General features: G+C 41.6%; 1 protein-coding gene across 5 annotated transcripts in view; it reads right to left on the minus strand.

The window, feature by feature from the left end:
• ERICH2 (glutamate rich 2) overlaps positions 1-11,263 on the minus strand; it is a 39,259-nt gene extending 27,996 nt beyond the window's left edge. The window contains exons 1-4 of one of the 5 annotated variants that reach the window (XM_030580080.1): positions 10,968-11,263; positions 10,832-10,880; positions 6,918-6,951; positions 3,181-3,217 (exon numbers count right to left, since the gene is read on the minus strand). In XM_030580080.1, coding sequence (XP_030435940.1) covers positions 3,181-3,217; positions 6,918-6,951; positions 10,832-10,880; positions 10,968-10,975 — 128 coding nt within the window. In that variant the 5' untranslated portion in view covers positions 10,976-11,263. Of the gene's footprint in view, positions 1-3,180; positions 3,218-6,452; positions 6,738-6,904; positions 6,952-10,831 lie in introns of those variants that run through there. The other 4 variants (XM_030580083.1, XM_030580082.1, XM_030580085.1 and 1 more) reach the window with 4 other exon arrangements.
• Between the last annotated feature and the right edge of the window lie 895 nt (positions 11,264-12,158).

Below are 12,158 nucleotides of genomic sequence, written 5' to 3' on the forward strand. Positions count from 1 at the left end.
GAAAGAATTATAACCAGATTTACAATCTGATTCAGCAAAGCACTTAAGCATATGCTGAAGTCCATCCCCTATTCTGTAAATCCCTTATGTTTTTACTATTGAGCTCACTAGGACTTAAATATGTATTTAAGAGCTTTGCTGAATTGAAATATTAGTAGGTACAAATCACTTTCAGCTGCAATGGTATTACTAATATTGTAAATAAGCTATTTAGTGTAGACAGGGAACAGGCGTTTTCAATATGATTTCAGAAAACCTTGTTTCTCCAATGTGAGCCAACTTTCCTCGGTATAGGTTAGTCCTTATCTAAGCTAGGACTTTTTACACTGTGTAGCACCAGTACACCACCACACAGTAATGATGTAACCAGGTTCAGGCATTTTAATCCACAGAGTGATTTTTTTAAAGCGTTCAATTTATGCCAGTCTTTTCACCATTAGAGATTCATTAAAATAAACTTGCCATGCCCTGCACTCTACGACATAGGTGCCAACTTTCCCCAGCACCAGTGAGTGCGTGTGTCCCCTTGCCCCCAGCCCCAACTCCACCATTCCCCTCCCCTGCTCCGCTTCCATTCCAACCCCTTCCCCAAAGTCCCAACTCCACCTCCTCCCTACTCCTATTGGACCCCTTCTCCAAATCCCTGCCCTGGCCCCGCCTCTTCCCCGAGGGCACCGCATTCCCCCTCCTCCCCTCTCCTTCCCAGTTGCACGAAACAGCTGTTTCACGGTGAAAGGGCTGGGAGCTAGGGGGAAAAAGTGGGCATGTGGCACGCTCAGGGAAGAAGGTGGAGTGGAGGCAGAGGTGGGGGGGTGCACGGGGAGCTGCCAATGGGTGCAGAGCACACACCAATTTTTCCCCGTGGGTGCTGCAGCCCCAGAGTCGGCACCTATGCTCTACGGCTCCCTATTCTGGGTCCATGTAGTCATCTTTTTTCTCCATTCCTATTAAAGCCATGTGGTTGGACCTACACATGAAAATTACTCCAGAACTAGCTGGGGAGACATATCTTTGGTCTCTATTAATGGCTAAGAATATTTCTTTAAGCTTCTTTACATTTCTAAAACTTATCTAAGAGACAACAGGTGGCAGACAGCTCCTGTTCATCATACTACCGGGGATGGGGCTGGAGGGAGCGAGAGGAGTCAAATAATGTTCCTTCTGTCTGGCATCAAGAACAAATATATACAACACTCTATTCCTATGAAAGCTTGCATGGCATTCCATTGCTGACAAATAGAGGAGATAGCTCGCAGATTCAGGAACAGCCTCTGCAGTCGTGCAACACAGAAAGGTCAGAGAATTATTGAGGGCCAGAAGCAGGGTGGATTTGATTTAAATCAATTTGTCAGGAAGACTCAATTTAATTGTTTTCTACATAAAAATGCATTCCTGTTGTTGTTGTTGTTATAACCTTAACACACATTCTTCACAACTCAGAGGTAGAAGTAGGTTTCATTTTTAGAAGGTACACACTATACATTTTTAAACAGTGATTTATTTTGAAAACTTTTCAGATTAGTTTTACAGCTATATCAGAAAATGAATGATTGTTTGGTTATTTCATTTGCCAAAGGTAACCAAAGAGATATTTAGGTTGAGAGGTGAACTATCTCCAGTTCAACAGGTTAATCATTAATATTGGGAGGATTTTCTTGCCATGCTGTATTAGGAGGAGAATATCACCAGACAGACATTTAAATTATTTTATTTAACTAAAACAACAATGTTAAGTATTCTGGATTTTTTTCCTTCAACAGCAAACATATAATATTTTAACAAAACAAGCGTGTCTCTCACTTCTCACATTTATCTCCAGACTTCTCCTTGTCCAGATCTATTCCGCCCACAACAATCTTCTATTCATTGAACTTTTTGAAACTTTGCACTTTTAGAGAGAGGTAAGGGATTGACTCTGTGTACACAAATTTGCAGAGGGACAATAAAGTTGAGATCTGTTATTTCTCACCTCTATATATTATTTATTTATTTAAAAACATTTTTGCTGTTAATAAGCATGTTACCTCTGGAGTCTCAAATCCACAGTTTGAGAACTGCAAAACTAAGTATCTCTGATGGTATTTCTAGACTGAGCACTGAGTCCCATTGAGTAGATAGAAAGATTAACCCAAATAATCTATACAGAAGCCTGTGGAACCCCATAAAATTGGGTCCCTAATCCATGAAGTCATTTACAAAACTTTTCTTAAGCATTATGTGAATATATTGTCTCATACTATAGAATTAGAATTTATAATCTCTATTCCATGATGCCATATCTTTGTGCTATAATGTATCTTAATTAAAACTATCTTTAGATAGGTTTTTTTCTCAAAAAGCATTTTATCAAAAAAATCCGATTTAAATTTTTTTTTTAAAAAAAGCATTGCTTTTTATCCATCCTGGCCAGAACCCACCTTGATAAGGACTTAATCAATATGAGACAGTCTCAAAATGTTTTAAAAAATAGAAGAAAAATGTCTCCTTTGGGCCAGCAACAAGCATGAGTTAACTGAAAAGATGCTTACTAGTAGTTCTGGTTGAGAAAAATGTTTCACTAGCATAAATCTATAATATTCAAAGTACAATATGTGAATTTAACTGTTAAGGAAGTGCTTGAAAATATGATATATTTTACAGTCATATCACAACAATTATAATAAATGCTATATTTAACCTTTTTTTATCTTTCACAATGTGCCCTTTTTGTATTAAAATTTTGATTTGACCACTAGGCATGACTCCTCTTGTGCGTGATCAATTTAATGCAATAGAAGAACCTTTAATATATGAAGTGATAGTTGAATGTAACACTTTGCATTGTATCATTGTTTTATTTGTTTACTGTGATTTGCAATCTATTTTTTATATATCATGGTTTTGGTATAAACTTCCAAAACCTAAAGAAGGAAGCTTTTTGGCCCCAAAGATTGCATATTATTATATACTGATACAATGAAAACTCATTTCACTTACTTTTAAATACATATAAAGGAAAGAATAGATCAATACATTGTGGATCTGGGAGGCCATCAGCCGATCGCCTTGACTGTTCCTCCACCACCAGGTCTCCCCATATTCACACAACTCACATTCCTTTACAGCTTGCCTCACACAACAGAAAACTTCTGGAAATTTTTTGGGGCCAAGACTGTGTCTTTCTTTTCTATATTTTCTTACCTTGACATTGTCAAGCAGGCTTCTAGAATAAATCCATCTAAACAGAAAGATGCACACGATGTATTAAGCACAACACAGAACAGATCATGTTTTCTTAAACTGCATTTTTTTTATTCACAATTAGTTCATTATCAAAGTATACAGTTAATGTTGGGCTGTCAAAGTTTCTATATATTTACCAAATTAGATTGCACTTGAGAATTATTAGCGAGCTTATGAGAAAATGGCTTATAAAACCAGACAACAGAAAATTTTTGAAGCACTGAATATTTCAAAACACTGAGCTATTAATGGATGGCTAAGATGTCAGTTTATAAATTACATTAGTACTTTTCACTTTAGATATTAATTTTCTTCTTGACATTACCTGGGTGTTCAAAAATCTCTGATACAGAAACATTTTTAAAATGCCATTGTATTATTTGTCTTCTTTGCCTTTATATATGGAGGACTTGTAAATGTTATATAGAACAGACTTAGTGTTGGTGATGTGAGAGTAACTCTAGAACAGGGGTTCTCAGACTTCTGTAGTGGTGAACCCTTTCACACAGCAAGCCTCTGAGTGCAAACCTCCTTATACATTAAAAACACTTTTTCATATATTTAACACCATTATAAATGCTGGAGGCAAAGCGAGGTTTGGGGTGGAGACTGACAGCTCGCGACCCCCCATGTAATAACCTCATGGCCCCTTGAGGGGTCCCGACCCCCAGTTTGAGAATCCCTGCTCTAGACTCTTCCCTTTGTACATTCCCTTTTTGATATCAAACTATTGTAAAATATAATTTTAAAAAATTAAATTACAATTTTCTTAGTTTCATTATAATTCAGTTGGTAGCACTCATCCTTGGACCAGAAGACTGTGGGCCCAAATTTCATACTAGAATTAGGGCTTATAACCAGCGCTGAAAATGCAATTAAGGATACTGTAGCTCTGATGAGACATAAAACTGAGGTCCATATTGTCTGTATCACATGGCTATCCAGGTGGAAGTTAATCATTCACATAGAACTTTTAGAGTCAGGGATAAATCCCATGGTCTTGTCAACATTCCCTTCCTCAGTTATAAAACAGTCTAAGTGTACAGTATAATGTAATATGAATCTTTGTTTAGTGCATAATGGTCACTAATTTTTCTTGTTCTGCATAATGTTATTGTAAAACAATTTGGGTGCGTAAAGCCAATTTACATTCAGTTTTTCCTGGAAAGTTTAAAGACCAAATCCTGCTACTATATAATCAATGGCAAATTCCCATTGACATCACTCAGAGGAGACCTGAAGTATTTTTCACAAGGTATATTTATTCAGTAGACTAAAGGGGATTTTTAAAATCTCGTGAAGTCCTGTTATTCTGTATGGTCTTCCTTCCTTTCTAAATATTTTAGAACTATTCGTTCTTTAACACTCTCCTGTGAATGAATGTAGATCAAATTTAGAAAACAGCCAGGAAGAGAGATATACATTTGAAATGCGAAATACTGTAGTACTTTAGAGTAACATCTACCTAAGCATACTCAATGGAGTACCTGGTCTTCAACTGCATTTGCTCAATGGCTTTCTGTATATTCCAAATATGTTATACCGAACCACTGACTCTATACTGAAAGGATAGAGCATGCATAGTATAGACTATCTAACATTGTATTCAGCAACTGCCAAAAAAAGATATTTTAAACAATCTTTTTTCCTTCTGAATAATTATAAACCAGAAATAGGGCCAGTTTTCTTTATAAAAAATTGTGTGTATCATTATATAAATAAATACAGATAATTAAAAATCTTTTAGGATCACTGAACCAAAAAAACTAAAGCAAGATGACTTTATAAATGTAAAAGGTATGTGCAATTAACTCAATAAATACAGATTGTTAGATAATTAATTTCCAGAGTTTGCATATGGTACATAGAGTTTCAGTTTTATGACACAGCCAGTTGTGCAGTACAGTTTCAAAGGCCCAGATGGAGGAAGGGACTTAGGTGCTACAATGCTCAGCATTGCAACACCTAAATTCTAGGCTTCTAGAAACATCACAAGAACAGCACTACGATCCACAAAGCCTGAGGTAGGCGCCTAAGCTCCTATACAATGAATGGGGAGAGATAGCAACCTTAGACTGCGATCTACAAAGCCAGCATACTAGGTGGGAACCACCGAAGCCAGCCAATAGGCAACATCAACCAGATGTGTGCTAAAACCTGTTCCGATTATGGAGATAGGTGCCTAAGTCTAGGGTGCAGGGAGGTGCCTATCTCTGCTTGCAATCCACAAACCAGGGAACACAGGCATTTGGTTGCCTAAATCACATGGAGGGGCCCAATCTGGTAGACTTACTTAGAGACTACCGGCTGGATTGGACCCTTCAGGCGAGAAGGAGGAGAAAGACGACCACCTCCCTTACACCCTTCTGCCAAGCGGATAGGATACTCACTCAGGATTTGGGAGGCCCTCAGTTCAAGTCCACCCTCCTTCTGAGTAGAAGTGATTTGAACAGATGTGTGTTATGAAATATTCCAATGTGGATCTCATAGACTCATAGACTCTAGGACTGGAAGGGACCTCGAGAGGTCATCGAGTCCAGTCCCCTGCCCTCATGGCAGGACCAAATACTGTCTCCCTCAAATCTTGCCTGTTGAAGTTGTGCCACTTAAATAATTAATTTAATCCAATTAAATAATTGAATAATTAAATATTAATTGGGCAAGTGAAAGAATTACAATGCCTCTCGGTTAGGGCAGTCACCTGAGAGGTGGACAATCCCTATTCAAATTCGCTGTCCCCCTCAGCAGGAGAGGGGACTATGTGAATAGTCTATCCACTAGGCTAAAGTTTATAAGGGAAGTCCTCCTCCTCCAACCCCAACTCCTGGCTGTTTTGTGTGAACTCACCTGAGAGGCCAGATCTGTTAGGCGGCTTCTGACCTCGCCTACCGGATCAGGTCCCCACACGCAACTTAGGCAGCTGAATGACTATCTTCCCCAGTTTGTGACTTGCTCTGGGACTTAGGCAGGAGATATGCACCCAAGTAACTAGAACATGCACACTGAAGCCTGACTCAAGGAGGAAATGGGCGCCCAGCTAACTAGTGAGACTGCAGCACACATGCCCAGTGATAAAAGCTTAGGTGCTGAATGAGTTGAGGCACCTACGGGGTTAGAAGACAATTGAGCAGGAGTTTTATGGATAATAGTGGTGCCTGAAAATGTGACTTAACTGCCTAAGTACCACCATGGATCACACCCAAATTCATGATCTGAATTTATGTTTTTACCATGAGGAGAGGTGTTGAAAAGATTTCCCTTCATTTTTAATTTGGAACTTGGGAACAGGACTGGGAATTCTCATATATATTTCCATACTAGGTCTCTAAGCTTGTTAGCAGATTCTTACTTCTTGATGTGTGTAATTTCCTGGAAAGCAGAGATGTGAACTACATAATTCACAGGGTAACACCACTAGGTAGATCCATATCGCTACACTGTTATTAGCTTTGAAAAAGTGTGACTATGGCCACTCTGAAAGACAAGCTGCAAATATGAGGGACGTTTCTTAAAAAAAATGAAAAATAAAGCTTAAATTTGAGAAATTAAAAATGGATGGATGAAAAAATATGCTTACTTATGTCTTTATAATCAAATATAATAGCTACAGTTTTTTTTTATTTGAATGTTGGAAATAATAACATAGTTCTTCACTTTAAAAAAAACTGTATTAATTGATAACCTATAACAAATACCATCTGGTCCAACCACATCCAGCATTCCAGAGACCTGAAAAAATTGACAGAAAAATAATTAAAATTATCATTAAGAATTTTTTTTTATGGGGACAGTAAACAAATATGTTAGCTGCATCTCTATATTCATCCAACAGATAATTCTTCAAAATGCTCTTTTAAATGGAATCAGTTAGTCTGTTATATGATATAAACTTTCTATATGCTACAAATTGTCTGATTGCATACCATGGATAGATGTCTGCAAGTTTTCTTCTGACTCAAAAATATAACTATTTGTGAAAGGGACTGACATTAGGTATATAAAAATATACTCCTGTGACATACAACACAGAATAATGACAAAAACCAGAAGAGCTATTTCCTAATTGTACGCTAAGCAGCTACAAAAATCCCAATTCCATATGATGACAGTAAAAAAGATCAGTTCTCCAACTCCTTAACTGGTAGTGTTTGTGGATCCCTGGTAGCCCAGTGCCTCTCTCCCCTACTTACTAGTACGGGTTTTTGTGCTCCCCATTTTGAAGAAGGGTTCTACTTGGCCAGTTGTATTTCTATTGCATTTGGTCACTGGTGTAACAGAGTGGAGAATCATACACAGTGAAAGAAATCACAGGGAAAAAAAATCTGACAGTAGACTTCTTGACATTTTTATACACACCCTTCTGAGATGAGAATTTAGCACTAAATTCATCAGATAATTACGTGACTGGACATCTATGTTTTTCTAAACAAAATCATATGAATTCAGTGCTCATCAAAACCAGTGAAAGAGGACTTCAGTCTCCAGGCTGTCTGTCTGGGACAACGTCAATAAAAGCTTTCCTATATTGCCCTGCCAATCTGTCACTAATCTGATTTGAAAGAACCATCTCTCTGGTTGGGTAATGAGTCTTCATGCCCTTTTAGTCCTTGGCTTTACAGCTGAAACTAATAGCAATTATGGTGATAATTTTTAGAATATGACACTTTTTCAGTAGAAGCCAGACTGAGAACATCAAACTCATCTCATGCAGCCATCAGATGGTAACTTCTCAACCACTAAGAACATGAGCTGTAATGGACTGACGCTGTAGACATGAACATTTCTGTACCTCAGTACCAGTGACCAGTGCCAGCCAAAATGTTTTAAATATGCATACTATGGAACTTACCAAATCCTATAGTCTACAGTGTAAATATGTACTTAGGTTCATAAAAAATTGCTAAGAATTTTTTTCTTATAGAAATTAAGCATCTTATTAAGGTTACCACTCACATTAACAACTTTTACCTTTGTTTTAATATACAAAAGAGGGATCGCACTGAAATCGAGACTATTCACGTTAGATTATATTTTAAACTAAATTAGCTTTCAAGTTATACAAGCATATTTTTATATGCTTTTGAAACCAGCAAACCCATATATTTCATTCTCAGCTTTTAAAAGTTTTCTGTTAACAAAGGAAAAAATAGCTTCTTTAGACATGGTATGCCAAATTTCTGCCTAGGTGTAGAGGAGATTTTACAGAAAATTTACGAAGTCCTGAAAAATAGGGTTTTATAATGGAAGTGCTGACACAATCTTAACTTTCAACAACATGAACTGTGATGATATAATACGGATACTAACAACAAAATTAGACCTAACAAGACACTGAAATAAAAATGTCTTGATGTCAAGAGGCTTTCACAAAGAGATCCTGAGTAACTATGTGTAGGATTTACAACTGTGCAAGATGCATTCCTGAGATCCTGATTGTTATACGCACATCTGAGATATGAAGGATATTTGCATCAAGTGTCTTGTGCTGAATTCTTGAAAATCCTGTCTATCAAAAAAATGGGAACTTAACTTTTGAAAATAGAACAGCCGGCAGGTAGTTTCAATGCATGCCACAAGAGCAGATGAAATTTGACCATTTACATTTTCAAAGTACCATAAATGATTGGAGTATTACCAAGACTACATTTAAGGTGTGGGGGGAGACTTTAAAGAACAGAAAAGAATAAATAATTCATATAATAAAGTATATAGTGCCTTACACAACCAGGAAGATCAAAGTAAAAGACAAATTCTACTCTCGATTAGAACAACAATTACTAATGCCCTTAATGTGCATGCATTAGAAGGCAGAATTTGACACTAATTAAGCCACAAATCACTCCTATGAGTAGGGACCTACCAAATTCATGGTCCAATTTGGTCAATTTCATGGTCATACGATTTGAAAACTGCAAATTTTATGATTTCAGCTATTTAAAACTGAAATTTCACAGTGCTGTAATTGCAGTGGTCCTGACCCAAAGAAGTAAGGGTTCCGAAAGTTATGGTTGTGGGGAGGTGTTGTGGTACTGGTACCCTTACTCCTGCACTGCTGCTGGTGGTGGTACTGCCTTCATGGCTGAACTGGAGAGCAGCAGCTGCTGGTCAGGAGCCCAGTTCTGAAGGCAAAGGTGCCACCAGCAGCAGCACAGAAGTAAGGATGGCAATTACATGGTATTGCCACCCCTTCCTTCTGCGCTGCTACTGGGTGTGTGTGTGTGTGTGTGCTACCCTCAGAGCTGGATGCCCAGCCAATAGCTGCCACTTTCTGCCGGCCCAGCTCTGAAAGCAGCACAGAAATATGTGTGGCAATACCGTGACCCCCTTAAAATAACCTTGTGATACGCCCCCTGCAACTCCCTTTTGGGTCAGGACCTCCAATTTGAGAAATGTTGTTTTCCCCTGTGAAATCTGTATAGTATAGGGTAAAAGCACACAAAAGAACAGATTTCACAGGGAGGCTGGGGAGGGAGGACCAGATTTCATGGTTCATGACGTGTTTTTCATAACCTATGAGGCTGGGCAATTATATTAGACCTGTTAACAGATGAATAAATTGAGTCATAGAGACTAGATTTAGAGGTAGATTTTTAAAGGTATGAAGGTGCCTATTGGGTTTTCAAAAGCATCTAAGTAGGTTAGGCACCAAACTCCCCAGTTCTCTTACCCTGGTGTCTGCAGTGGGAGAGATATGTGTGTGGAAGGGAAAACTCTTACCTAGGGGGCTGCAGTGGGTGGCCGGGGGACAGGGTCGGCTCTACAGTTTTCGCTGCCCCAAGCAGCACTGAATTGCTGCTGAAGGCTGCGGGGGCAGTCCGGGTGTGCCCTTAGGGCGGCAGGCACATTTCCGTGGCTGCGGCAATTCGGCGGCAGCATCTATGTTTAGCTGAAGCTGCCTCGGACAGCTAAACATAGAAGCTGCCACCGAATTGCCCTCACCGCAGAAACGCACCTGCCGCCCTAACGGTGCACGAACTGCCCCACCTCCCCTCCGCTGGCAATTTGGCGCACTGCTTGGGGGCAAAACAACAGGGACTGTCGCCCCTTGCAGAATGCTGCCCCAAACACCAGCTTGGAATGCTGGTGCCTGGAGCTGGCCCTGCCGGGGGAGAGGGAAATTTCTTACCTAGGGGGCTGCAGTGGGCGGCCTGGTTGGGAGCGGGGGGGATCTCTTACCTAGGGGGATGCAGTGGGGAGAGGGAAAATTTCTTACCTAGTGGGCTGCAGTGGGCAGCCTGGGTGCAGGGAGGGGGAATCTCTTACTTAGGCGTCTGCAGTGGGCAGCTTGGGTGGGGGAAAGGGGAATCTCTTACCTAGGGGGCTGCAGTGGGCAGCTTGGGTGGGGGAAGGGGAAGTCTCTTAGGAGGCTGCAGTGGGCAGCCTGGTTGAGGGAGGGGGGGATCTCTTACCTAGAGGGCTGCAGTGGGCAGCTTGGGTGTGGGAAGGGGGAATCTCTTACCTTGGGGGCTGCAGTGGGCAGCCTGGGTGGGGGAAGGGGGAATCTCTTACCTAGGGGGCTGAAGTGGGCAGCCTGGGTGGGGGAAGGGGGAATCTCTTACCTAGGGGGCTGCAGTGGGCAGCCTGGGTGCGGGAAGGGGGAATCTCTTACCTTGGGGGTTGTGTTCCTGGGAGTCCCGGGGCCCGAGCCCACCTCACACCTGGAGACAAAAGCAGGGTGTTTAGAAGCAGGGGCCGCACGCCCCCGTCACGGAAAGGCGCCGGGGAAGCAGCAGCGGACCCGCTACCTGTTCATGTCGCTGGCGGGGTGACCGGCTCCCTCCTGCTAGAACCAGAGCGCGGGAGCCAGGCCGGGCTGCCGGAGCGTGACCATGGCAACGGCGGCGCCAGGGCAAAGAACGGCCAAGAACAGGGCCCGGCCTGCAACGCTCCGGCAGAACCAAGGGGCCCGGGCCGGTGTTGCTCCGCCCGCAGCCTCCGAACGGCCGGCGAGCGCCCCCTGGGGACGGGGCTCGATCGCAGCCGGTCCCCCAGACAGACAGGCCCGGATTGTCTCAGGGGGCAAAGCAGCGAGGGTGCCCGCGGAAGGCAGGCGGGAGCGGGGCAGGCGCGCGGTTCCTCTCTCTCTCTCTCGAGAGCGCGCTCGCCGCCGGGCCGCCAGCAGTGACTAGGTGCAGGGGGCAGCTCGGTTCCCAACCCTCCAGGACTGGCCTGGAGTCTCCAGGAATCAAAGATGGATTTTGAAGTAAAGATTATGTCACGTGTCAAAGCCAGTAAGGGTGTAAGCAGTGGGCTTTCTACACTGGCGCTGCCTAGATCTAACTAGGGCAGCATTGACTTTGTGAGTCTCCCGAAGATGGAGTTGTTCATTCAGCATAGCGTGGCAGTTATATCAGCGGGAGCAAAATTTTCATGTAGAAACATACGTAGGGCGAGGTAAGGTCCTGTGCATCGCCCTGATGCTCTAGTGTAGACGAGGCCTAAGGCCTTGCCTTCAAAAGGAAGTTAGAGCAGTTTTAACTTAATCAGTTTGTAAACTAATCTAGTTAAACTGCAGCTAACACCAGTTTCAGGTTGAGTAGATTTCTTCAGTTTAGTTTAAATTGCTTCTGTATTGACTTAGGCCATGTCTGCATTACCACTAGGGCCGGTGCAAGGATATTTTCCGCCCTAGGTGAAACCTCCATCTTGTGCCCCCTACCCCCAATCACATATATTATACACAATACACAGTCACAGAGTAACATGTTATAATTTAGAATGTATGTTTCTGCGCTTTAAGTTTAGCAAATTTGGAAACAAGTTCCTCCAAGTCAATGCTGTGAGCAATGTCATGTTCTAGTGACAAGGTAGATAGCCCAACAAGTCTTTGTTGCAACATTGATGTTCTCATGTATGTTTTTATCAACTTGAGCTTCCAGAAGCTTCGCTCACCACTAGCCACAGAAACTGGGAGAGTCAAGAGGATGCAAAGAGCA

Source organism: Gopherus evgoodei, chromosome 11 (assembly GCF_007399415.2).
Source record: "Gopherus evgoodei ecotype Sinaloan lineage chromosome 11, rGopEvg1_v1.p, whole genome shotgun sequence".
Taxonomy (NCBI): Eukaryota; Metazoa; Chordata; order Testudines; family Testudinidae; genus Gopherus; species Gopherus evgoodei.